Below are 26,588 nucleotides of genomic sequence, written 5' to 3'. Positions count from 1 at the left end.
ATGTAAAATAGTATACATATTAATACCATTTATTTACATCATTTCCATAGTATGAATGATAATAATAATTATTATATATTTATTGCAATCTAATTAATGAAATATTTTAATTAATACATGTTAATCTATAAGGTCTAATTAACTTGTTCTATGTTTTAAGTTTTCAGATCGATTATCCAGTGTCGATCATTGAAAAGTTTGGACACAGTCATAGCTTTAACATCGAATTTATAGTACGGATTTCGCGAGGAATGTAAGAAAAGGTTCTATTCATTTCTAATCAATGTCTGTATTCATCCAAGAATAGGTGTAAGTAACTATAATTTTATAAATTATCTATTATTACTCATTCAAGTTCTTTCCAATGACATTACTGCTTGTAAATTTCATTATTGGAATAGTAGATTATAGAATTTTCTATCGTTTACTATCAAAATGAAAACGTCGATAGGCTATATTTATTTTATCTTATTATATGTTGTTTACTACTAATTTTTTTTTTTTTTTTTAATACGTCATGTATAAGAACTTTCAATGAACAAAGAATATTTTTTTTTTATAATATTTTAATTCTCTATTGGAAGAATATATAGTTAACCTAAAATTTTTCTATCGTCGAGAGTAAGATTTTAGAAAAAATATGATTCGTTTAATTAAATTATACAAAACAGAGAAGTTCTTAAGATAAAGCTTATTATGTTTGATCAATCAAAAGACAGTAATAACAGAAATAATATCAATAATAATAATAATAATAATAATAATAATATAAAATAATAACATTACACACAATAAATAGATATTAATAAATACAATAAGGTATTGTTATACATTTTATAGTTTTCCTGTAGCGAATATGTAAGAAAAACAGAAAAATATAAATATCAAAATTTGGCTGTGGAATTGATTGTAAATCATATACTCTGAAAAAAATTTTATATCTAAAGTTTGTATTATAGTAAATTTTTCTAATTGTTTTTTAAAAAGTTTAAATTTAGAATCGCTCGGTCATGGAAGACATTATTTTACTCCGTATTGAAAAAATCTTCTGTTCTATAAATTGTTGGAGGTTCAAATGCTTGCTGTTGTTTGTTTCCTATCACAGATTCCTGAGATTTTTTCTGTAATAAAATTCCGTGTGAGCAGTAAAATCTTATTTGTCAAATGGATATAATTTATACTTACAAAAAAAGATAATGGATTAAGAATACCAAAAAATCTGTCAGTAACACCTAATTCAGCTTCTGCAGTGTCGACAGCTGTTTCTAAAGCTGTCAAACTTACATTAGCAGCTATAAGGACGTGTTCAAGCGCGTCTATTTTTCTACAAAGCGTTACTAATTCCTTTCGCATATGTCGTATCCTTGGAATGTGTTCATTCATACATTCTGAACTTTCCGCTTGGACCTTGCAACAAAAAATAATATTATAGATAACCAAGATACGTTTAATATCGACTAGATCATTAACAACGAAAAAGATTAATTTTATCTGATCTTAACCATTCCAACAATGGATTGAAATTCTTCCAAACGTATCATGACATCTTCTATTGTTTCATGAAATTGTTTCATCTGAAATAAAGAAAGAACTTCAAATTAGGCATATGTATACGTTTACATGATTTAAAGGTTATAAAACGTATTGCTCGCCTTAACAGATAAGTTGACTTTCGCATAATCGGCATAATCCTTTGCTAGTTCTTCTATCATATTTTCGTTATGCGAGGAAGACATGTGTTCCGAAATTTCAAAATAATAATGATACGAAATATATAAAGTTGAAATCTCTACACACTATTATTGACGTTAACACAGTGCCAATATACGCGCTTTCAAATGACAAATATCATTGATCGTGCAATTTTTATAGGGCAAAGAAACATTTAGAGTTCTTAAGTTATAATGCATATATATATATATATTTCTTTTTTCTTTTTTTTTTTTTCTCAATATAAAATATCATTAGAGCCAGTTTTACTTCGATCTCGATGCGCCTGCGCTTTGACAGTGTTAATGACATACTTTAATCGAGCGGGAATTTGAATATTTCCTTTTTCTTTTCAATTCTTTTTTTTTTTTTTTTGCGTAACACGATAATACAAAAATATATTATTAAATCAAATAACCTTCGCACATACTTATATACGTACATAGATGTACGTAATAAAAATGAAATATTTTACAAGCTTTATATCAAGTATAATATAAAATAATAAGTAAACCGTTTTTAAAATATATAGTTATCATATTTCTTCGTCGATAGTCGTAAGTTAATCTATATTATTTTTTAACGTTTTCTCATTTCTCTCTTAAGAGATTTTCGAGACGGCATTCCGAATGTTTCAACATTTCTCCCTTTCACTTTGCAACGATCCTGTGTTTTCTAATATGTCTCTATGTCTAGTCCTTTAACCTACCCCTTCTCTTATAATTACTTTGCATTTTCATTGATATACAATTTCATATATGCATACCACATATATATATATATATATATATATATATATATATAACATTTATTAATTGGAAATTTATTAGTTAAAAAATGTCATATGAAAATTTTACGTGGTATGAATAATTTAATATAATTATAATTTTTGACTCGTAGTTCGAATCATGGTGATTGATAAGTAAATGTCGATTGTAAATAAAACCGTATATTTACGATATTTCACGCGAAGTTAACACGAGTTGAATGATCATCGATAAAGTATATACTTTATCTATGATAAAAAGAAGACTTTTATATTTGACATCGTGAACTTCGATTGCAAGGATTCAACGATAACGAAATACGATTTGCAATGACGTAAGAGGATAACGAAGCTTACGTTTTATGAGATTATCGATCGTTAAATCATGTTTTCCTTTCTTGTGCGAGATTTAGATATTACAGACTGAATATATTCCATCGATCATTATGTAATTTTCACTTATGTTAGAAAAAGTATTAACAATTACGCGTTTAATCTTTCTACAATTTATTTAAGAAATTTCGACACGCGTTTTAACGATCATTAGAAAATTACTTGGACAACGATCTATAATTTTTTATTAATTACTAGATTATTAAATTAATTATTTTATATGAATTATTCAATTGAAATTTATTGATCCAAATATTCCGTTGCGTGGGTGTCTCTGTGCTGTGAATTATATTTCATAATATAATATCAGATAACATACACGATTCAACGAAGAAATTAAATTTCGTATGACAAAACTTACGATGGTTTAATGAGTTAGTTAAGTATATAGAATAATAAAACTTACGACGATTTAATGAGTTAGTTAAGTATATATAATAGCAAGTGAAGTTATAACGAGAATTTAGTTAATCGACGATCCTGAACATTGTATAAAACTCTTTCAATTTGGCGAGACCATAAGCGAAAGTTTGTGAATCTGGGAAACGGTAGGACGTAAGTGTAGAATAGAAACGCTATGAAAAATTTACTTGCATGGTCACGAGCACGATGTCAAAAAAGAAAAGAAGAAAAATATATACGAGATTTACGATAGAAATCCTTTCTATCGTGAGTTTCTATTCGCACTATATCTGTATGTACATACATATACATGTGTGTGTGTGGGGGGGGGGTATATACGTATATATACGTTGAATATAATGCATTTTATCTATTTTGGATTATTATTTTGTCGCGTTTTAATAAATTGCACATTTCTTTTTTTTTTATTTTTTTTTTGTTTTCTTGTTTTTTTTGTTATCACACATACACACACATACATGCACGTATTACATAATATAATTTATTTTTTTTTCATTCTTTTTGTATACATATAAAAGCGTCGAAAAATCTTCTCTTATAAAATAGTAAAAAAACTTAATATTAAGAGTGTAATCAGTTTGATATTCGTTGATATTCGTTATAATCAATTTTTTTCTGAATGTTTTTAATAGCTTAGAAAATATCTTTTACGATGCAGTTAGCAGTTTTTTTTTTGTATATTTCTTCCGATCAATGTCGTCGAGTATATTCTTTTTTCATCGGTCAATGGATAATATCGTGACAATAGTTTTTTTTTATTATATGATTATTCAGAGTCTTAACGTTTAATTGATTTTTTAATACATGCTTGTATGTTTGTTATTTACTTCTATTTTTGATCAATATATTTTTATTACATTAGTATTTATTTATGTTGTATTATGTAATTATGTAATACTTATCGCTTGTGATTTTAACACGTAGATTTTTTTATTTGTTTACGATTGTGCTGTGAATTATATTTCATAATATAATATCAGATAACATACACGATTTAACGAAGAAATTAAATTTCTTATGACAAAACTTAGGATGGGTTAATGAGTTAGTTAAATATATAAAATAATAAAACTTACGACGATTTAATGAGTTAAGTATATTATGTAATGATACAATAAAAACAGCATTTGTGTTTTTTATGAGATCGAACGTCATTAGAACGCAATTGATCGATATTGTCGATCGACAGACAATGATAATCGACGATGATAATCATGTATTTTTCGCTCATTGAATATTTAAAATGTATGTCTAAGACAGATATATACAAGAAAAAGAAAAAAAAGGAAAATTCGAAAACATAATAAGAATAGAAACATTCATTTATTTGAACATTTTTTATTGCTATAAAAAGCGTGTAGTGGTAATGCTAGAATAAATCGAGACAAAGTTCTGATCTGACGCGCGTTATCGACACTTTTTTTTATTTCTTCTTCTCGTTTTTATCTTTTTCTTGCGCATGCAATGGTCAGACGAAAGAGATTAACAATAAAGTGAAAGGAAACGTTTGTTTGTCCAGTAATAAGAAATCTGGTTTAACGATAACGATGACCGATCATATTTTCCGTATTCATGTTTCTTCGTAATAATTTAAATTGTAGTTAAATATATCCTCGAGAGAAATCTAATGATTTTCTTCGAATTCAGAATTTCTTTTGGTATATTTAACTTATTTCATGGCATAAGTTTGATGCAGGTAAATGAGCTGAATAAATATTAACTCCTTCATTGTTAACAGTTAACGTAAAGGATAAGTATACGTATTATATGTATATATACGTGAATTGATGTTTAACAAAATATTGATTTTTTCTCGTTGAATAGTTTCGCCGACATGGATAATAAATTTTTATAGAGTACGATTGACTATTTATCTTACTTAGAGTACGAAAGTAAATTACTATCAGTAATGTATATAAAACACGTTACGATAAATTTATATTTCTTTTTATACGTCGAAAGTATTGTTTCAAATAAATAATATAGATACCGCATATTTTTTAAATATGTAAATGACATAGATTTTTGTTTGAATCTTTTTTCAATATTTTTTTAAAAATCTTTTTGTTTTTTCTTTGTTCTTTTTACAAAATTATTTGTATAAATATTTGAAGTATACTAATAATCTATAGTATTCTTTTGGCGTCGATGTATCGTCATCTTACGAGATGTAGCTCGCGTAATACATTCCAGAAAGATCAGAGGAAGAGAGAGAAATCAAGAAATAGTGAGAAATAAACGAAAAGAAAGAGAGAGAGAGAGAGAGTTAAAGATGCTTTCGATATTTAGATTCATTGATCATTATTCATTGATTTTCTTATATAGATACAATATTTCTTCAATTTCGTTAGAAATTCTGGTAATCATAAAAATAATTATCTTTCGGAAGAACTAAATAAGTAGGTTGAATATTAAATATTCTTCCGTGACACTTTGATTACTGTACTTACGTAATGTCTTATTTGTAAAGTCGAAATTGTATACCTTGTAACTTAAAGTCAATTTGAAGTTATCTAGGTGAGAGGAAATAAAAGTATATCTAACTATGATTTGTACTTTGTCTGTATATATATATATATATATATATATATTTCGATGCTAACATATATTTCGAAAGTAAGTGGAGCAATGAAATTCGTTCGTTTATTCGGGATTTACATAACATCAAATTTTGCAATTCTAATAACTTTTCTAATGGAATTTCAATGGATCTCGAAATATTATTTTTTTTATTAAAAAAAAAGGAAGAAGAAGAAAAGAAAAAGAAAGAAGAAGAAGAAGATGTAATGTTTTGTAATATTTTCAAAGTACATGTATACATATACATATATATACATGTATGTATATATATCTAATGTATATAGAGTTACAACTTATTGCATACGATACTCTCGGCTTTCTACTTTAGCAATAAGCTTACGGAGGTCAATTAGAATTGAAAAATACACGGCATCGAAGGAGAACGTATTAAATTATTTTTTCTCTTCAATTTCATTACATATCTATTTACTCATATTAACTTTTTCAGGCTCGTTAACCAAAAAAAAAAAGGGAAAGGACAGAAAAAAAAATTTGCTTTTGCGAATAAGTACAATTATGTATTTCCAACTTCTTTCATTATTTTCTTAGAATGTTCTTTTTTTTATTTTTATTTTAAATCGATTGCGTAATATAAGCGTAAATCGATCGATTATGAAAAGCAATTAAACGTTTAACATCAATGATAAAGCAAAATTTCTTTCTTTTTCTTTTTCTCAACGATAGATTATTTTTTAAAATCTATCTTGTATCTAATCCCGATGAGAAGATAAGTTGCTCTTGATAAAAGATGTACAAAAGTAATAAAGAAGAAATTAATGCATAAACAAATAAAGAAAACATGAAAGAAAAAGCGGAGTGATACGTTGTAGATTTTTAATATCTTTCTACGAAGAATTATTTCAGCATACGGAGAGAAGAAGTTAAGCTTACGTACATGCATGCATGCATGTATGCGTGTGTATGTATTCAGCTTGTAAAAACGATATAGTACTATACATACATAAGTTTACTGGAGTCTACTCAGGAGCTCAGTGAGCTCGTGAACTCTGCGTCGTTCAGACAGAAGTCGAAGGCTAATGTGAAATCGTTTCACGTGTAATTTTTTTTTTAAGATCGAGTATAATTTCGTATCGGAGAAAATACTTTTTCTTATCTCGTTAAGGAAACTTGTTGCAGAAGGTAAGAAAGTCGAATGCAAGTAATAAGCGTGTGGGCGTGTGCGTGCATATGTGTGAAATAAAGAGAACGTTCTTTCTACAATAAAATGTAATAATCTTATCGTTAATGAATATTACATTTCACGATGTACTTTTATTAAAACATTACAAACAAATGTAATTCTGACCGACTGTACTCTTTACGATACATCGTTATATTTTTTTCTGCAACTTTGTTTCCATCTTTTATTTATTTATTTATTTATTTTTTATTTTTTATCCCTATACATCGTGAAGTTAAAATCACATCATTTATAGAGGTATAATTTTATTTACTTACAACGATGATCTATCGTTAGTTAATGTATTTATAATCATGAAGATTATGTGTTTTGTAGCTTTAATGGTAATACGTAAAGTATTCGCGTGACGAGAAAAAGTTTAAAAATTGTTTTAAAATCTTAAAATAGGATCGTGTTCGAACGTTTGTACGAAGAAATTAAAAAGATATTTTAATGTTGTATAGGATGTCAAACAATTCAGATGTTTCATTATTTTTCTTTTTTTATTTTTTTGTTTTACAAACAGATTTATAGGATCTTGTTGTTTATTTTCTTCTCGTCAAAAGTGGATTTAAATATCCGTTCGTAAAGCGTGTGTATATATCATAAATCTATTGATACGTCGACGTTGTCATTCACGGTGTCGTTTATGGATTATAAGCACGTAGTCAACATGTAGTATACACTGACACCCATATACCATTAAAATTGAGATATACGATCGACCTATGGAGTGTTGATTTTGTTTATTATCGAGAAATTGACGATTCTGATCGTGCGAGGAATTTTCGAGGATAATTAGAAATTAGTATCACGAAACGGATTAATTAACAAAGGAAGAAAGGGACAAAAACGATCTTTGAATTTTTATTTCATTATTTGAATATTAATCTTGATCGAAATGTTATCAGGATTATGTGATCACGATGACTGGGAATAATTAACTATCGAATAATTAAATATCTTAAAACGACGTACAGTATAATATAAACTTTTTATTTAATATTATTAGATAGTATAATTTAATAATATAGTCTAATAATAATTTAATAATACATCGAATGATATCATTCATAATGGAATTTTCTTTTATTTTTGTTTAGATATAAAATAGAATGGAAAATTTTTCAATGTTAAATATTTATTAGTCAATTAAAAAAAAAAAAGAATTTATCGGTGAATGTAATACACGAGGTATTAAAGATCGTTCATTCGATTTAACTCATACACAGAACCAGTCTCCTTCTTGACTTTCAAGGTATACTTTCACCTATTTACTGTTAGACCTTCTCAGTGAAACACTGTTGTACTCGTTGCTATCGTTTTTAAAGATTCCCAGTCGAAATTAAAATAGCATAAAATTTAACATGAATGAATTTTTCTTTCTTTTTTTTTCTTTTTGTACTTATCCTTGAAAAAAAAATATGCAAAAATTCGTATTTTTTCGTAATCGTCGCGTATCTTGAAAACATTTGGAGATTCAAGGATTTTTTTACACTTTCGAAATATTCTGTATGAATTAAGAAATAGTTGTGAAAGTAAACTCTCGCGATAATATTTTTGAAACGTTATCGATCACGTTGATCGAACAGAGTCTGTAAGATCGTGCGATTTATATCTAATTAATTATCAGAAAATAATGTGATATAAAATAATTATTATTTACTATCGTCTGTTATAGAAAAGAGAAATCATGGAAGAACGTAGCGAGATACAATCGTTTTATAAAGGCAAGACCATATTTATTACTGGAGGGTCCGGTTTCATGGGAAAAGTTCTTATTGAGAAATTGCTTTATACCTGTAGCGATCTTGATAAAATCTATATGCTAATAAGATCCAAAAAAGGTCGGAATCCTGATTTGCGTATCGACGAGATGTTCAAGTTACCAGTGGGTTTTAATTTACGAATATTTATCATTTCTTTTTATTTATTTTTTTATTTTAAAAAATACTTAGGTTCTTCTATTAAAAAGATTTCTTTTAAAAGGAATGTATTATTTCAGTTGTTCATAAGAGTGCGAAAACAAAAGCCAGAAGTAATAAAAAAAGTGATACCGATAGTTGGAGACATCTCATTGAACAATCTCGGTATCACCGATGAACAACGGGAGCATCTAATTAATGAAACTCACATCGTCTTTAATCTAGCAGCCGCGGTTAGATTAGAGGCTAAATTGAAGGACGCTATCGAATCGAACACGGTAAATCGATCGACTTTACAAATACGCTTTTTCTTTCTTCTCTCTTTTTTCTTTCTTTCTTATTTTTTTAATCCTGCATAATCAAATTTTTCTCGAAAAATGTCTCTACGAAACATTATAATAACCAACAATTATCCTGTAATATAAGCTATTATAGACTCTAATAAGTTTGAGATATGTAATTAGCAAACATTAATCTTTATTTTATTAACTAACATTTAATTTTCTGGAGAGAAAATGAAATCACTCGTACAATGTGTATACATATATATATTTATATATGTATGTATATGTATATATAAAAACATACTAATTGAGCTATGTTACGCTGACTATATAATAATAATAACGTATGATTAAGAAATATTAACCTTTGTATGTTAATGTACATTTAAAATATGAATGTATGTCATCAAATAGTATATCACATGGTATTATGGGGTATTAACGATTTCACGGTTATCATTGCTTTCTTTTTCTTTTTTTCTTCTTTCTTTTTCACTTATTATTTTTTCTTCCTTCTAACCAATAAGAAAACAAGAATCTTTGGAAGAGACGTGGTCCAGTGTATATATATAGATTTCAAATAATTCAAAAAGCTTGCGGATTCTTTAATTACTCAGGGGTTGAACGACATTGAGTTTGCTCTTCAAGGTCGGCACAAAGAGAGTATTGGAGCTGAGCAAGACTATGAAGAAGCTGGAGGCATTTCTGCATCTGAGTACGGCTTTCTGTCATGTCGATCAAATAGAGCTCGGTGAACGAGTTTACGATTCGCCAGATGATCCTCAGGACGTCATAAGATTTGTTCAATGGATGGAAGACGACGCTATCAATCTCGTCACGTCTAAGTAATTAATTAAACCGATAGACTGTTTAGATCAGTTTTAACATTGATCTCATTTCAAATTTACTATCTCTCTCTCTAAATAAGTAATGAATGAATAAACTAGTATATATTTTTTTATTGAAGATAGTAATTGCATCAACTAGCATTTCTTACAGTGAAAATAATATTTGTATTACGCTAATACTTGTAGATTATAATTATACTAACCCGTTATAATTATATTTAAGTAATTAACACTTTTTTTTTTTGAATACATTAATTAGATATTATATATAAATAATTATCATATCGATACGCTATAAACGTGGATAGAATAATGCTTTCTTCTCGAAGGAGAACTAGAGTCAAGAGTATATATTTAGATATTATTATTATTATTACATCATATTTTTAAATAGTTATAAATAGAGACAGGATTACATCGACCTATTTACGTTTGTCTTGTAGGTATTCTTTTTTTTTTTTTTTTTTTAATCATTAACATGTCAAATAGAATAAGATTTATTATAATGTCGTTATTTGTAATGTCCTTATTTCGTAATTTTACGATCGTAGATTGATAGCTCCTCATCCGAATACTTATACGTACTCGAAACGTTTGACGGAGAAATTGGTGGCTGACGAGTTTCCCCATATACCAGTTGTCATAACAAGACCTTCCATTGGTAAATATAATTAATATTTAATACTAACGATTTTCCAAGCGATCTCACGAGCTTAGAGAGAGAGTTTGACCTGCTATCTTATAAGAAGAATTTTGATAAAGGACGATACCAGTAAAGGAAAGGTTATTTGATCATTTCGATCGTGTATTATAAAGACAGCCTTGTGCAGATCGATCGATCCTTCGACATTTACATTATATATATATATATATATGCATATAATATGTTAATATATATATATATATATTATATATATATCTTCACGCGTACTCGAGCAAAAATTATTGATAAACGGATACATGATACACTTTGAAAAGCCTCGTGTATTTATATGTGTATATATATATATATATATATATATATATATATATATATAGACTTGAATTTTCGTTATATATTTTAAAGATTTTTGTATTCTTCTTGTATAACAACGAACGCTTTAAAAATGCATTCGTATGCACGTGTCATGAATAGAAATGAATAGAGATGAAGTTATAGAGATGAATTATAGTTATGTAACTATACATCTTCTTATAGAGATGATATATTTGCGTTTCTGGTTTTATATATATGTATGTGCATATATATATGTATGTATGTATATAAATATATATATATATATATATACCATTTTTCAAGATCTTCGAGAACGATCGAACATTGTCAGAGTTATCCTCTTTCACAATATTTTTTCCTTCGTTACAAAATCCGCTTTTGTTTTCGCTAGCTTTTTTCTTTCCGTTCTTTTCTTTTTTTTTTTTTTTCTTTTACACTAGATTTATGGATATTGACCTATAGTATAATAAAGCTTCCTAAAAAAGAGACCAAAATTTTTTACGGAAACATTGTCATGATATTGAATACACTTTTCTTTTGTACGAAATTAATTTCTGAAATTTGTCAGATTGATGGGTTCTCTTAAAAATCTGATGTTAAATGTAAAAAAAAAAAAAAAAAAAGAAAAAGATGAAAGGTTGACACGTTAGATCAAATTAAAGGGACAACGATGCTTACAGTTTTACCGGCTCTCAATGAACCTTTGCCAGGTTGGGTGGATAATTTGAACGGGCCGACAGGTATCGTTATTGGTGCTGGGAAAGGTGTAATTAGGTCGATGCATTGCAACCCTAATTATCATGCCGAAGTTATACCCGTTGACTGGGCCATTAATGCGTTGATCGCGATCGCATATAAGATAGGTACAGATCGGAACAAGTAAGTAGTACATATGTACATTAAATTCAGTTTTTAAAAACAGTTATGCACATATATGCATACGATAAATAATTCATCGATGACACACGTTTTTTTTTTTTTTTTTTTTTTCCCAAAATGTTCCCTTTACTTTACGAGCACAAGCGTCAAATAAAGGATCGATTAATTTGATATCGTAAAGGTGTTGTTTAATATCGAGATTATTGCAACAAATAAAATAACAATGATGATTGTTTTTATTTTATACAGGCCGAAAAATTGTCCGGTTTATAATATTACTCAGAGTAGTATCGAACGAATGACATGGGGTCAAGTTTTAGAGAGGGGAAGAAGCATTGCTTACGATTATCCCTTCGAAGGACAGATTTGGTATCCGGACGGCAACATACGGAACAGCAAATTCATTCATAATGTTTTTGTCTTGTTCTTTCATCTTATACCGGCTTACCTAATTGACTTTCTGATGCTAATATTTTGTCAAAAAAGATTGTAAGTAATGTTTGTCTTTTGTCGATGTACAATACGATCTAAAAAAAAAGGAACAGGGAAAAACAGGGACACAGCTTTAATAATATGTTTGAAGTTTTTTGCGAAGCGTTGACCAGTCGTTAAAAAAAAAAAAAAAAGGAAAGAAAGTTTAACGTTGGTTCATAAACATTTTTAGAAAGAAAGAGAGAGAGAGAGAGAGAAATTACACGTATCAATGATATTCAAATCAGTCTGATAATAATACAACAATTTAATATCTTCTCATTGCAATACAGATTGAAAGTTTAATTTATATAATAATCAATAAATGACTTGTATAATATATAATAATTAAAATTAACATTAACGTGTGTATATATATATATATATATATATATATATATATATATACCAATCAATGTAATATTATATAGATCTCGTTAATCGTTTTTTTTCTTTAAATTTTTTATTTATCTGTTTATTTTTTTTCTGTCCTTTCTTTTTTTTTACAGCATGGTACGTATTCAAAAAAAAATTTCGGACGGCCTCGATCTCCTACAATATTTTACCACGCGAGAATGGATCTTTCATAATACGAATTTATTGATCTTATGGGGTGACATGAGTCCGAAGGATAAAGAATTATTTCAGCTTGATACGGCGAACGTCGACGTGTTAAATTATATAAAGTTTATTATATTGGGTGCAAGACAATATTGTATGAAAGAAGATCTCTCTTCTTTACCGAGAGCACGTATACATCAAAGGATGCAAGTATCATCGATACAAAAGAAAATCTTTTTTCATTTTTTATCTCCTATCCTCTCATTCGTAATATATCCATCTGTTTCTCTTTCCCCTTTCTTCTTCTTTTTTTTTCTACTATAATCGTTTCTCTCTTCCTCTCTCATTCTCATTCATTTTTCTCTCGTTTTTCTTTTATTATTTTTATTCTTCATTTATATTTCTACTCTTTTTTTTTTTTTTAGAATGTACATCATTCACATCACAACGGTATACCTATTCTACTTCGGCATATTATATTTTATATACAAGCAATTTGAGTTTGCTCGGGTTTCTTTCGATTATGTCACAGACAAGATCAAGATGCTGCCACTGATGGATAATGTTATTTAAAAGGATCATATTAAGAAGAAAAAAGAAAAAGAAATCATTTGGAGTCGCTTTGTATCGCTTTATTACATTGTATATTTGATTTGTTTGAAGTAGTGCTATTGATTGAACTAGTAGTCCATGTTACTTATCATCGATAAAAGACGGATTAATTCTGTACACTTTCAAATCTTTCTTTTTGTTTAATTTCTATCTATCTTTCGATTTTTTCCATCTCTATTTGTATTTTTTTCTTTCTTTCTTTTTTTTTTTATTTTTACTTCTATATATGTACCCTAATATATTTCATTTGTATGTCACAAATATTTTTGATACGAGAAACTATTGGGTTTCCGTGCGTTGGTGGTTTTTTCTTTTTTTTTTTTTTGGTTAAGAAAAAAGAGAAAGGGAAGATAAAGGAAGAAAGAAAAAATAGAAAAGAAAGAATCTTCTAAATGAAATGATCGTTTGTGTTTACTTCTTTAAGTTGAAGTTTTATTTGAGTTGGAGTTCGTTAAATAAGTGGATCTAAGATACCACGCCAAATATAGATACGCCTACGTACATCAAAGTAAAGAAAAAACGAATATATCAGAGAGAGAGAGAGAGAGAGAGAGAGAGAGAGAGGAACCAATCGAAAAATAGAGTAAGATAATAAATAAAAAAAAAAATATATAGGAATCATGTGATATAAACATATATACAATTTTTTATGCTTTTATACTTTTTAATACTGATATATAAATGTATTTACATGAATATATAATTGCTATATATAACTTTTGTATCATTCAAGTGGAATAAAGGATTCATTGGAAAGATATTGCGTTAATAGATATATTAAAATGTACGAAACTTAATAATAATTAATAATTAAACGTTAATAATTAAGTGTTAATAATTAAACGATTAAATGTCACAACCCTTATAAGTATGCATTTTATAATATTGTTTGTTGAGGTGTGTGATAAGATAGAGAAAAGTGTGAGATAAAATGATCAGAAAAAACGTTGACACACACACACATACACATACGTACATAGACAGGTACACGGTAAAGTACTTACGTATCGTTGCACGACGTGCATTGATTTTCACGTTAAAACTTAACTTCGTTGACTTGGCTTTACGGTCACCGACGGGGAAAGGGTATCTATATTACGCTCTTTTTTTTTTTCTAAGCTTTTCCGCAATTATGTTACGCAAGAGACCATCACTAATTAACCATTGAATCGAAAACGTGAATGGAAAAATATATTTTTAGTTGGATTTTCAAACGTCCTTACGTTACGTGAAAACGATCGACGTATGAATGATGGAGAGATATGAATGATTATTGGTATCATAATTTATCATTGAAATAACAAAAGAGAGAGAGAGAGAGAGAGAGAAAGAGAGAGTGAGAAGACAGAAATTTTATCGTTGGAAAAAGTCAATCATATCGAGGGAAGTGCTCGCGATCAAGCATAAAATCGCACTTTCGCGAGTCTCTCATAAAAGAAAATTTATATGACATTTTAAAGATGAGAGTGAAAGAGACAAAAAGACGAAGAGAAAAATAGAGAGAGAGAGAGAGAGAGAGAGAGAGAGAGAGAGAGAGAGAGACTAGTACTTGATAGGTTTTCTCCCAATTTTTTTGGATGTGTATATCACTTTCGAAATCGATGTCTCGAAAGAGTCGTTATTCGCATTTTATACGACAACAGAATGCGATCGTAAAGAAAGAAGACGTATTGTAGGATTTATTGGAATAAAACGTGACAAGAGAAAGAGAGAGGGAGAGTGTGAGCGAGATAGAGACAGAGATAAAAAGAACGAAAGAGGCAGAGAGAGAAAGAGAAAGAGAGATATCGAAGTGACGACGAATATTTCATGACGAAATTGTCAAATTGCATTGTTAGCCTTTAAATGAAATAATGAAACAAAGAAAGGGCTCGAAATGAAGCAACAGTTATTAGTTCCAAATCGTATGGCAGGATGGCGCTGAGAAATCCCAGCCAAACCCCATTCCATTATTGATCCGCCCCCGCACACCCCCAAGAACGGACTACCACCGCGTCTTGCTAAAGAAGCCTCTTTCTCCCTCTCTCTTTCTCTCTCTTTCTCTCTTTATCTCTCTCTCCTTCTTTCTTTCTTTCTCTGTCTTGCTTTCTCCCTCTCTATATTCGCTTCGCTGACCTTCGTGTCTAAACTTCACTTCGTATATACGTGCTTTTCCTTACCATTAAAATTCCATCGACGAGAGAATCGAGATTGACCCGATTCACGCGACCCTATCGTCGTTTTCTCAACGATCAGAGAGAGAAAGGGAAAGAGATCCCTGGATGCTCTTTTTTCTTTTTACTAATTTTGTGAAAAGGCGTGAGTATATAAATATATGACATGTATGTACACAAACAGACACGAATGTGTATATATATATATATATATATGCGTATTATGTGTATCTTCGGAAAGTTCAAGGATTATTTACGAATATATATGAAAAGGATTCTGGTGGATGGTTTAATTTATAAATGCTAGGATCTTTTTTACTTTAATTATATATTTTGAAAGAAATTTTTTTAATTCAACTTTTAATAGAGTTACTAATTAAAAGGGACTTATTAAGTAGATAAAATTTCAGATTGACTAATAAATAGATAAATGAACTTATGTTATATATATTTTTTTTCTTTTTCTTTTCTTTGTTTCTCTATGAATAGAATTTAAACATCGACGCTAATTAGTTTCGACTTTCGTAATGTGTACACCATTTGCGCAAAATGTGTGTGTGGGCGGAAAAATAACATACACACCGAAATGTTCTCACGTTTTCTACCCACTAGGTGTTAGAGTTAATAAACTGTTTATCTTTTATCTAGATTGATACTTGAAATTGAACGAACGATCGGGGAATTAATGGGTTTGACTAAAGTTTTCAAGATAAACGGGAAGATAAACGTGGTGGATTAAAGATACGATAAATGCATAATTGCATAGACGTGCGTAACTATAATTGGACATTTATTTCTTTTATTTTTTTATTTCCTTCCCTTTTCTTTTTTTTATTCTTTTCTAACATTTAACAATGTAACAGCACTGAGAAAGATGAAGTAACGGTTAATCATTTAATTCCATTAGTCTCCCCATAACATTTGATCTACTATTCTCCGTTTATTCGAGACCACAAATAAACCACTTTTCAACCACTTTGCCAGAGCAATTTATTCGGAAAATGTTAGGAGAAAATGTTTCAGAAATAGAAAAGATTATAAAATGTAACGTTTCTCGTGTTTTTCGCCATATATGTCCCTTTCATCTCTTTCATGAATCTTTAACATGCGAGACAAGAAAGGCGAATGGATTTGTCGATATTTATATCGAACATCGTTTGTTTTCGTCATTAGTTCGTGCAAGACGAAAGAGAAAAATTAAGAAAATGAATGAATTCTTTAAAAAACGTCTAATATTATATATTCCTTAAAAAATAATAATAACGATAATAATAATAATAATAATAATAATAATAATAATAATTTATACATATATATTAAGACTAGAACAATAATTTGAGTCACCTTGAATACCTTCGTTTTTTTAAGAAATATGAAGAATATGGCTATAATAATATTTTTGCAAGTAGACACGTGAAGGACATATAAAGGTCAGTTATATTTGTTTTGGTATCATATGTTTTTGTTCGCATTGGTCGATGCACCTTGACATTAGATATTAATTTATAAAAAGGTATTAATCTATGTATCAAAATACTAAAATTCAAAAATTATTAGTTTAGAGGATATTAGAATTTAAATATTTTTATCTATTTTAAATAAATAAAATGAAGTTTACATGATTATAATAAAAATTAAAATGATTTCATTGTACTAATGCCTTTATTACAAAAGAAAAAGAGAAACTTAATTTTAAGAATTATTAACAAAATTGATTTTGTTATAACAATATTATTGAAATATTTAAATAAATAAAGGATAAATTATATTTAAAAACGGCGTTGATTTTAACTTTCTACGAGTTTTCGTTTCCAAAATATTGTCTTTGAAAGTTTTCCACTTATAATTCGTATACTACTTTTCGTAATAATAATAATAATAATAGTAGAACTAATTTTAAATAAACAAAATAAAATTGACATAATTATAATAAAAATTTTAATGATTTTATCATAAGTATGTCCTTGTTACGAAAAAAAAAGAAAAAAATTCATTTATAAAAATTATTAACAAAATCGATTTTATTATAACAATATTATTGCATTATTTAAATAAATAAAGATTAAATTATACTTGAAAATGGCGTTGGTTTCAAGTTTCTACGACTTTTCGTTCCGAAGATATCGGCTTCGAAAGATTTCCATTCATAATTCATATACTACAGCTGATCGTAGTAATAGTAGTAGTGTAGTAGTAAGTCAGCGTAAATTCTTAGAATTTATATAGGTCAGTGTGTCACTGGGTCAAGTTGAATGAAAATATATAGGTTAGTAGGTCAACGTAAACCTGTTCCATTTACATGGGAATATCTCTGGAATTAAAAATCGTAGAAACTTGAATGAAATATCGTTTTAAAGGGCAAAATTTTCTCCATTTGTTCATCGTATTGTTAATAATTAATTAACAATTTGTTATAAACAATTAAAAAAAAAAATTTTTACGACCTGATTTCGTCTTATTTTGCCAACAAAAAAATTCCAATTGGGTCAGATTTATGAAATCGCATAAAAATTAATAAATAATAAATAAACAAATTATTTTGTTTATCAAATAAACAATTTTTTTTCTACATTATTAATAACCAACTATTTCGTTTACATGGGAGTATCTCTGGAACTAAAAGTCGTAGAGACTTGATTCGAATATTATTTTAAAGGGAAAAATTTTCTCTATCTTTCGAGGATATTGTTAATAATTAATTAACAATTTGTTATAAACAATTTTTATAAACAAACTTTTACGAGAAGTAAATTCATATTATTTCACGAAAAGAAAAAGAAATTCAGATTTGGCACATATCTTCAGGTTTAACAATCGTAAAGATTATCGTAAAGATACGAGTAAGGTAAGCGCAAAGTAAGCGCAGAGTAAGCGCAGAGTAAGCGTTTATAAATATCTCCTAAACTAATAATTTTTCGACATACCTATACTAATACTTTTTTTATAGAGAATGTCGAGCTCCATCGAAAAATGCAATTAAAAATATGATTGCATTAAAAAAAAAAAAAAAAAAAAAAAACACGCACAATTGACCTTTATATTACCTTCATACGTCTATCTAAAAAAAGAAAAATTATTACTAGCATATTTTGGCCCTCTCCGTAACGTATGACTTTTATAAACAAAGTTCCTCCCGTTTCTCCAAAAAGGACGTATATATTCAAAGTTATTATTTTACTCTGTATATCTGGATTTGTGTAAATTATCAAAGAATAACATTTTTCGTACAAAGTCAACTTTTAGAAATGATATTGGTCACGCAATACTGATAACACCAATATTTTTTCCCTTCTTCCGTGCAAACCTTCGGTTTCCTTGAAAATTTCATTTTATCTTGAATCTTTACGAAATATCTTATTAAAATCTCAATTATATTTTATGATATACGTGAGCGTAAACATTTCGATTGGAATAGACGTAAATAACAAACAAAGATTTCTAAAATGAGTTTAAATCTCTCTCTTTCTCCTTTTTCTTTCATTCTCGTTTGTTCAACTATTTTACTGAATATTCTCTTTGTATGTACGAGTTCTAGTAATTAAGCGAATCAAAAGGGAAATTCAAAATATCCTCATGGAAACATTGTAACAATGATCAAAGGGCCTTTCTAATGAAGCAAAACTATATCTCCGAGTATTTTACGTTTACGTCTGTCCAATTAAAGATTTTCAGCATGTATCAGAATCGACCGTGTCTCATTTATAATTAATACAGTACGTTGAAATAAACGTTCTTTCATTTATTCAAATCAGAGACGAATTATGGTACAGTGTAAAAGATAAAAGTTATTCGTTGAAAATTTTAATATTTCTAATAAAAATTTGTCAACGTTTTTCATTCGTTTTTCTATTTTATACGAACTAATTCGTATCCTTCATGAAAAATGTAATAATTAATATTAGAGAAATTTAACAATTTCATATCGATTTATATCACTTAACCCATTGTATTACGATTATATAATTTATTTTTGTATCCCGAAATTATAAAAGATTATAACGATAAATGTTTACTTGTAATCTATAAATGAGTTCTTCGTATAAATACGGTGTTGTTCTAATAATATACGAGTTTTTGTTCTCGGAGCATTACGGTAATTAACGCGATCATTGTTGGCGATGGTGCGTACGCGATAGTACGTGAAATAAGTACCTTTATAATACGTACGATATGCGTATTCCGAATGTAGAGCGAACATCTGTCGCGTCTGCGCGAGATGTTCCGCTTGGTTCAGGGGGTTTCAAGGGGTTGCTTGAGACACGATCTCGAGGCAGTTCGAATCTAGACACCATAAGGCTACGATCTCTCGTCTTCTATCGTCGAACAGAAAGAAGAACATTCTTATAAAATAGATAAATAATAGTTAGTCTTTGAAAGTGTTGGAAACTATTTACGAGATATCATTTCGATTCGTCGTTCATAGTCGGATCCTTGCAATATTTTTCTTCTTTTTCTTCGGTTTCTATTTTATCTATTATTCTTTTTCTGTTCTTTCCTCCGTTTCTTTCCTTATATGTAAATTATTTGTAAAATATTATTTGACGTTACGAACAACGTTATCGTTTTATATTTATCTCTCGTACAAACTGGTTTCGTGTATAAATAGAAAAAATTCTTTCTTCTAATCGGTTCGTCGTTATCGTTCGGAGGAAGTAGCATGAATGAAAGAGAAACGGCGGGAAAGTTCGACTCACAAACAGTGGGTCGCGTCATTGATAGAAGTAATACGGTTAGAAAGGATTAGATCGTTGAAGGGTCGAATTCAGAAGAAACATTCGAAGAAGGAAGAAGGATGGCTCTCGTCGTTGTCGTGAAAAATTTTCAGGGTCTCAAGTGTAAGGGGGAGAAGTTCGTGAAGATTGATTTTCGAGGTAAAGAAAGAAAAAGCAAATAAATAAATAAATATATATATATATATATATGTATGTATATAATTATTCTTCCATTTATTCTATCGCTTATCTTCTGGCCATATTGTCTTGATTGAATAATATAATATAACGTTTTCCTTATATATATATTCTTATCTTATTCAATCATTTAATGAAGTATTCACGTAACCTATAACTAATTAAATCGACGTGTAAGTAGCTTTAAATTAACTATCGATCACTTCCAGATCGTATCCTTTAATACATATACATATATATATATATATATATATATATATATATATATATAATTCGTACTTATATAATATAGATATACGTCATTATTACATCATTAGTAGATAATGTTTTTAATGATAACGATATGGCTTAAATTTTAATTAATTCAAGGAAACTTAGACGACGAAGTTTAATAATAGACCCGAACTCGTTTTAATAAAAATTAATCCTTATACTTTTTCTTTTATTACTTTTATATATTATAGTTTTTCTTAGAACATGTAACTACGTACCTATCTACCTATACCTAACTACCTACGTACATATCTACGTTGAAAAAGAACGTTACGGATTTATCGTTCGTAACTAGAGAAAAATAACTGGCCGAGCATCCTTCCTTCAAAGATTTATTTTACAATGCGGTAAACCGCGTAACGAGGTAAATCCGTCGGAACGAAATTGTTGTTGATTTTTGCATTTTCTTCGAAGAGATGCGCGTTTTAAAAGCAGTATTCCTCAAGATGTTAGTAGATGTATGCGGATACACGAATACACGATTTAAATGTCCTTTGTCGTAATAACGTTCCGCTGGTTCTCCGCTATACGTAGATATATACATATATGTATGTACCTAAGCATGTATTTAGGTATATATGTAGATATGCTTGAAACACGCTTCGTTCATTTTCACGATCGATCTCTATATTTACGCACTACAATATAATAACGTCGTCTATCGGTTTAACATTTCATTTATTACATCTACCACTCCTTATCCTATTAAATCGAAATGAATTAATCTGAACGATCGAATTAACGATTAAATAATTGCGATCGAATAAAAATTGTCAGGTATTTTTATCGGTCCCTTTTGTATATATTTCTCTCATGAATTTTTCATTCGATGTCCACTCGTGAATTCTTCTCCGAGATCCTTGAGAAAAGTGCCAAATACAAGCATCCATTATTCAATTGATCCTCCCCAACTTGCCTATGTAAATGTTTTATATAAATTCTTATAACTTTTTTTTCCCTTCATTTACATATCTTTTGTTACGTATTATATATGAATATTTTGATCGGTAAATATTAATTAAAAAAAAAAAAAAAAAAAAAAAAACAAAAAAATAAAAAAATAAAAATAAAAAATACGCGCGCTTATTTTTTGATATCGTTTAATACTCATGAATATTAAACATTCGTTTTCAAGGATCTCATCTTTTTTCAATGAGAAAAAAGAAAAAAGAATTTATTCCATTCTTTATTTGTCCTTTATTTATTTTCGTCATCATCGCTTTTTCTTTACAACGTATTACAGTCGATCGATCATTTGTAAACACCTCGAACGAAGAGCAAGAGCAATCTGTGTTTGTATGTGTCTATGTAAAGGAGAAATGGAGAAAGAGAAACAGACGAAGTTTGTTTATTTCTCAAGCTCTTGAAGAGTTCACTTGAAAGTCTTATCCTTCTCTATCGACTAGTTAGAGTGCTTATGTGAAAAGAGCGGTAACGATGCATGAAATTATATCGGACGAAAGATACATTTCTAGGATTCGGATGTACATATAATGTATATACATATGTATGTAAGTACATATGTTCGCTGACCTATCGAGTGCAACGTTTCATTTAATCATGCTTGTGTTTCAACTGAAACGTAAAAGCCTTGCGGGAGATAGGTCACGGTACGAATATTCCCTTTGCGATTGTAACATTTCAAAGGATAGTACTACAGTTAGTTATCATTAGTCTTTAATATCAGAATTACATCAAGATTATCATTGGCATAATCCAATATCTATATCTTTATTTAATATCGAAATTTTAATCAGTATGAAATACAGCACAGTTTTTCTTTTAACCTGATATTTTAGTTGAGAATTGAATTCTTTTATAAGAGATTTGTGTATTTTTAAATATTTAGAAAATGAATTTATTGGGCGATTGGATATTCAAATATTTATGATTTATGTATAGCATATTAACGGTACTTTACTTAATTAATTATTAATTTTCGATGAACGATCATCATACATTGACTTTTGAACAAATTCGTATTAATTTATTTATACACATTTCATGTCCATTAAGATGAATTAGATACATTATTAATTATGTTGTATTTATTTATCTTTTAGAAGAATCTTTTAGAATCTTTTAGAAAATGGAAAATATAATATCGAATTCGCCGGGCAAAGAGATTCTTTCGGTTATTTGATTATAAAAAGATAATATCAAAATAAAATGCTTTTAAGTTGAAGTATTTATTCGACGTAATATTCTTTAGAATGCGGAGGCTTTACGGATTAATTTAATCCGTAGTTCGCTTTCTTTTTCCTTATCGATAAACGTTGACGATATAAGTCACTTTTTTTCTTCGACGTGAATCGATATTCGATTATAAAAAATTTCCTCGTTCAACGCTTTCGCATTTCTATGGGGCACAAAGAAAGACAAATTTTTATTGAAATATTAAAAATATTCGCGACCGATGTGACGTAATTATTACATCATTAATTCATATTCATCGTGACATACACAATTATTTTATGGAATATCCACGTTATATCAACTAATATGTTACTTTGGGCGTAATAAAGCTTTTTTTTCTTACTCGAGTCATCGTAAATATATTTTGTTAAATATTTGTATTTCACTATATATTCTGTTCTCATATTTTGTCTTTGTTATAATTTAAATGGGGAAGGTACAATAGTTTGCTATTAATATTAAATTGTAAAATATTGACGTTATCACGAGTGCACGTATAGATAAAAAGAATGCATGTTTGAAGATATATTTGCTGTACAATTTGCGTTAATAATCGAGTTTGCACGCGCGCGCGCGCGCACGCACACACACACACACACAGAAAGAGAGAGAGAGAGAGAGAGAGAGAGAGAGAGCTATGTATTAAGTATACACTTATATCCTAATGAGAAGTAACATATGAATGCACTTACTAAATAATATATAATACATACACGCGCATGTAAATATATAAGAGCTATGTACATATCGCAATGACAAGAATCGTATGAATGTATCGTACTTACAGATATATAATTTTATGTATATAATATATACACACACACACACACTTAGTTATATGTATCGGCGCGTGTTACTGAGGTGCGCTTATCGTAGACTTATTCTCTGCATGCAATGTACGTTTTTATCGGCCTTTCTTACCTAAATGCACTTGCTTTATTCATAAGGTCGTTTCTGACGCGATCGTAGAGTCTACAGAAAACAGTTATTTTTTTGGGGTCAATCATGTATATATATATATATATATATATATATATATATATATATATATATGGTTTATGATATTATTAATACCTAGAGTATAATATCCATGTTAGCTGTCATCATGGTCCCTTATGAAACATTTAATATTCCTCTAGAGAAATTAGATTTTTCAAGGATTCAATCAGAATTGATAAAAAATAAACGTGAAATTACAAATGTCATAAATGATATTTATTATACGGTGAATTAAATAAAAATTAGACAAATTAGATGTGATTCGTAAGTGTTTTTGTCCTTTATAAAAAATATATTTATATATACAAATACATAAATTTGATTAAAATTCATCATTGTTAAATGCATTTTGTCTAATTTCATTGACGAAATTATATACTTTCGTGAAATAATAAAAAATCAATAACGCAAAGGGGTTAAGTAAAAGAGGAGCGAAGAGGTGGTGGAGGAAGGTGGCTGGTGGGAAAGGTTGACATATAATATAATATGCACACAACAAAGTATTTTCCATATTCCATTTTCCTTGTGAATATTTAATTCCAAAGCTTGACAAAGATATTTCTGTTTTATTATTATTATTATTATTATTATTATTATTATTATTATTATTATTATTATTATTATTATTATTTCCTTTTTCTCTCTTCTTTATTCGATCTTCCATTTATATGAATTATTTTATATATATCTACGAGATAATAGAATGCATGTATATTTTTCCTAGATGATTGTACATTTCGCATGAAAAATTTATTTGTTTATTTATTTATTTATTTATTTATTTATTTATTTTTTGTTTTGTATCCTTTTTTTATTCTGCTCCTCTCAACGATCTCGAAAAAAATGGAGGTGACGTTCATACGATGATTTTGGTGGTTTTGTCAAATTGATATATAATTAATTGCTGATCGTATTGTGCAATAAAAGATAAAAGGATAATTTTGTTCAATCTACCAAAGTACAAGCTCGTTTATAGAGCTAATAACGAGAAATAATAATAGTCTTTATAACGATCGTTTGTAATTCATATAAACAGGTTTGACAACAAAAAAAAATATTTACTCTATTACTGTAATCAGAAGTGTGTATATATGTGTACACACACACACACACACACACACATTCCTTTATGGTCAGTCTTTTTTCTACATTATAAAAAGCATATAACGTGTTTCTTTTTTGTCTTTCCATTTTTTTACTAAAAATATACTATGATAGCAAATATAAAACTTACGTAGTAAAATGTTTTTTCTTTTATTACAACATAAAATCGCGTTAAATAATATATTTTCAATAACCAAGTTCGTAGCTTTTGATTCGAAATATATATAACTTGATGTAACTTTTATAGTTTAATTTTTCCTCTTTTTCTTTTTGTTTTCTTCATAAATTGCTTACATTTTCATTTTCCTTTTTGTAAAAGTACGTACGGCTATCGTTGGAATATTTTTCTCGTTCATAGTATCGGAAAATTAAATGTATTTCGATACTATATACGTATGATATGTGATTAAATTGTGTGATATGCATAAGATAATGAATAAACGTAATCGCTTACTTGAAAAATTTATGTGCATAACTTATATACTATATATTTATAAATACATATACGTAACATGGAAATGTTCCGAAAGGAAAGATCATTCGTATTTGTTAGAACATTTCATTGATTCTCCAATGATCTATAAAATTCTAATACCATTACCATCCATTATATTATATCGCTTTTTAAAAATTCAAACAATTTATAACATATTGTTTTGAATCTGTTTTCAGGTGTATCTAATTGCTCGAAAAATCTCGAGGACAATGGAGATCTCATTTCGGTCGATCAGGTAAGATATTTTACAAAACAATAAAATAAAATAGTCTCATGGTAAAAAAAAAAATATATATATATATAAAGAAAAGAAGAAGAAAGAAAAATTAAATTCCACAGTGACGAATAGAAGCGCCAGAATCGTTTCTCTATCGAATTTTTCCAAGCTGTCGACGGGTAAACCAAATTACGAGAAAGCAAGTTTTATCGGTCTCGAAATAAATAGAATTGAATGTTATATGTAGTGAAAAAAACCTTGTTATCCGTCTGCTTTGTATATATATATATATATATATATATATATATATATATATATATATACATACATACACTACATGTATACACACGAGAAAAGTTTATTTTTTTTTTATTATTTTCTGAAAAAAAGAAAAAACGTATGCACACGAGAGTAGTTTATTATTTTTTTCTCTTCTTTTTTTCTGAAGAAAAAAAATAAAAAAACAAGGTATAGAATGGATATCGCATGAATTTATCAAAATATAAATACGAATGGAATACAGTAAAATTTTTCGATTTATCATATTATCGTAGAAAGATATTTTATCTTCTGTATATTATAGATATATTATAAGTCCATATATATATATA

The 26,588-nt window shown here is 28.2% G+C and overlaps 3 protein-coding genes across 7 annotated transcripts in view; 2 read left to right on the top strand and 1 right to left on the bottom strand.

Annotated features, from left to right (window-relative positions):
• Nucleotides 1-13: 13 nt before the first annotated feature.
• LOC122636471 (biogenesis of lysosome-related organelles complex 1 subunit 4) lies at nt 14-1,967 on the bottom strand. The gene is made up of 4 exons (XM_043827694.1): nt 1,653-1,967; nt 1,503-1,574; nt 1,186-1,407; nt 14-1,121 (listed from the first exon to the last, which is right to left on the bottom strand). Exons 1-4 carry the CDS (start codon nt 1,734-1,736, stop codon nt 1,026-1,028), a joined length of 474 nt encoding a protein of 157 aa, XP_043683629.1. The 5' UTR covers nt 1,737-1,967; the 3' UTR covers nt 14-1,025.
• LOC122636469 (putative fatty acyl-CoA reductase CG5065) lies at nt 65-14,137 on the top strand. Of its 3 annotated transcripts, XM_043827692.1 has the most exons (10): nt 6,891-7,012; nt 8,156-8,310; nt 8,734-8,943; nt 9,058-9,255; nt 9,910-10,106; nt 10,661-10,770; nt 11,787-11,985; nt 12,235-12,474; nt 12,966-13,223; nt 13,443-14,137. In XM_043827692.1, exons 3-10 carry the CDS (start codon nt 8,746-8,748, stop codon nt 13,588-13,590), a joined length of 1,548 nt encoding a protein of 515 aa, XP_043683627.1. In that variant the 5' UTR covers nt 6,891-7,012; nt 8,156-8,310; nt 8,734-8,745; the 3' UTR covers nt 13,591-14,137. The 3 variants fall into 3 exon arrangements, with proteins under 3 accessions (XP_043683628.1, XP_043683627.1, XP_043683626.1); XM_043827693.1 differs by lacking the exons at nt 6,891-7,012; nt 8,156-8,310 and adding an exon at nt 65-309; XM_043827691.1 differs by lacking the exon at nt 8,156-8,310.
• Nucleotides 14,138-20,069: 5,932 nt separating this feature from the next.
• Nucleotides 20,070-26,588, top strand: part of LOC122636609 (otoferlin) — a 32,768-nt gene continuing 26,249 nt past the window's right edge. For all 3 annotated transcript variants that reach the window (XM_043828005.1, XM_043828006.1, XM_043828004.1), the window contains exons 1-2: nt 20,070-20,653; nt 25,937-25,995. In XM_043828005.1, the coding sequence (XP_043683940.1) occupies nt 20,575-20,653; nt 25,937-25,995 (138 nt within the window). In that variant the 5' untranslated portion in view covers nt 20,070-20,574. The remainder of the gene's footprint in view (nt 20,654-25,936; nt 25,996-26,588) is intronic.

Source organism: Vespula pensylvanica, chromosome 22 (assembly GCF_014466175.1).
Source record: "Vespula pensylvanica isolate Volc-1 chromosome 22, ASM1446617v1, whole genome shotgun sequence".
NCBI classification, from domain to species: Eukaryota; Metazoa; Arthropoda; class Insecta; order Hymenoptera; family Vespidae; genus Vespula; species Vespula pensylvanica.
The sequence above is the reverse complement of the archived record's forward strand: the minus strand, read 5'-3'. Positions and strand labels throughout refer to the sequence as shown.

Coding starts and splice junctions, on each gene's coding strand:
- LOC122636471 (XM_043827694.1), bottom strand. CDS start 1,736: ATGTCTTCCTCGCATAACGAAAATATGATAGAAGAACTAGCAAAGGAT. Junction 1,575..1,652: donor AAGTCAACTTATCTGTTAAG/GCGAGCAATACG, acceptor TCTTTATTTCAG/ATGAAACAATTTCATGAAAC. Junction 1,408..1,502: donor TTCAATCCATTGTTGGAATG/GTTAAGATCAGA, acceptor TTTTGTTGCAAG/GTCCAAGCGGAAAGTTCAGA.
- LOC122636469 (XM_043827693.1), top strand. CDS start 8,746: ATGGAAGAACGTAGCGAGATACAATCGTTTTATAAAGGCAAGACCATA. Junction 10,107..10,660: donor ATCAATCTCGTCACGTCTAA/GTAATTAATTAA, acceptor TTACGATCGTAG/ATTGATAGCTCCTCATCCGA. Junction 10,771..11,786: donor CATAACAAGACCTTCCATTG/GTAAATATAATT, acceptor CGATGCTTACAG/TTTTACCGGCTCTCAATGAA.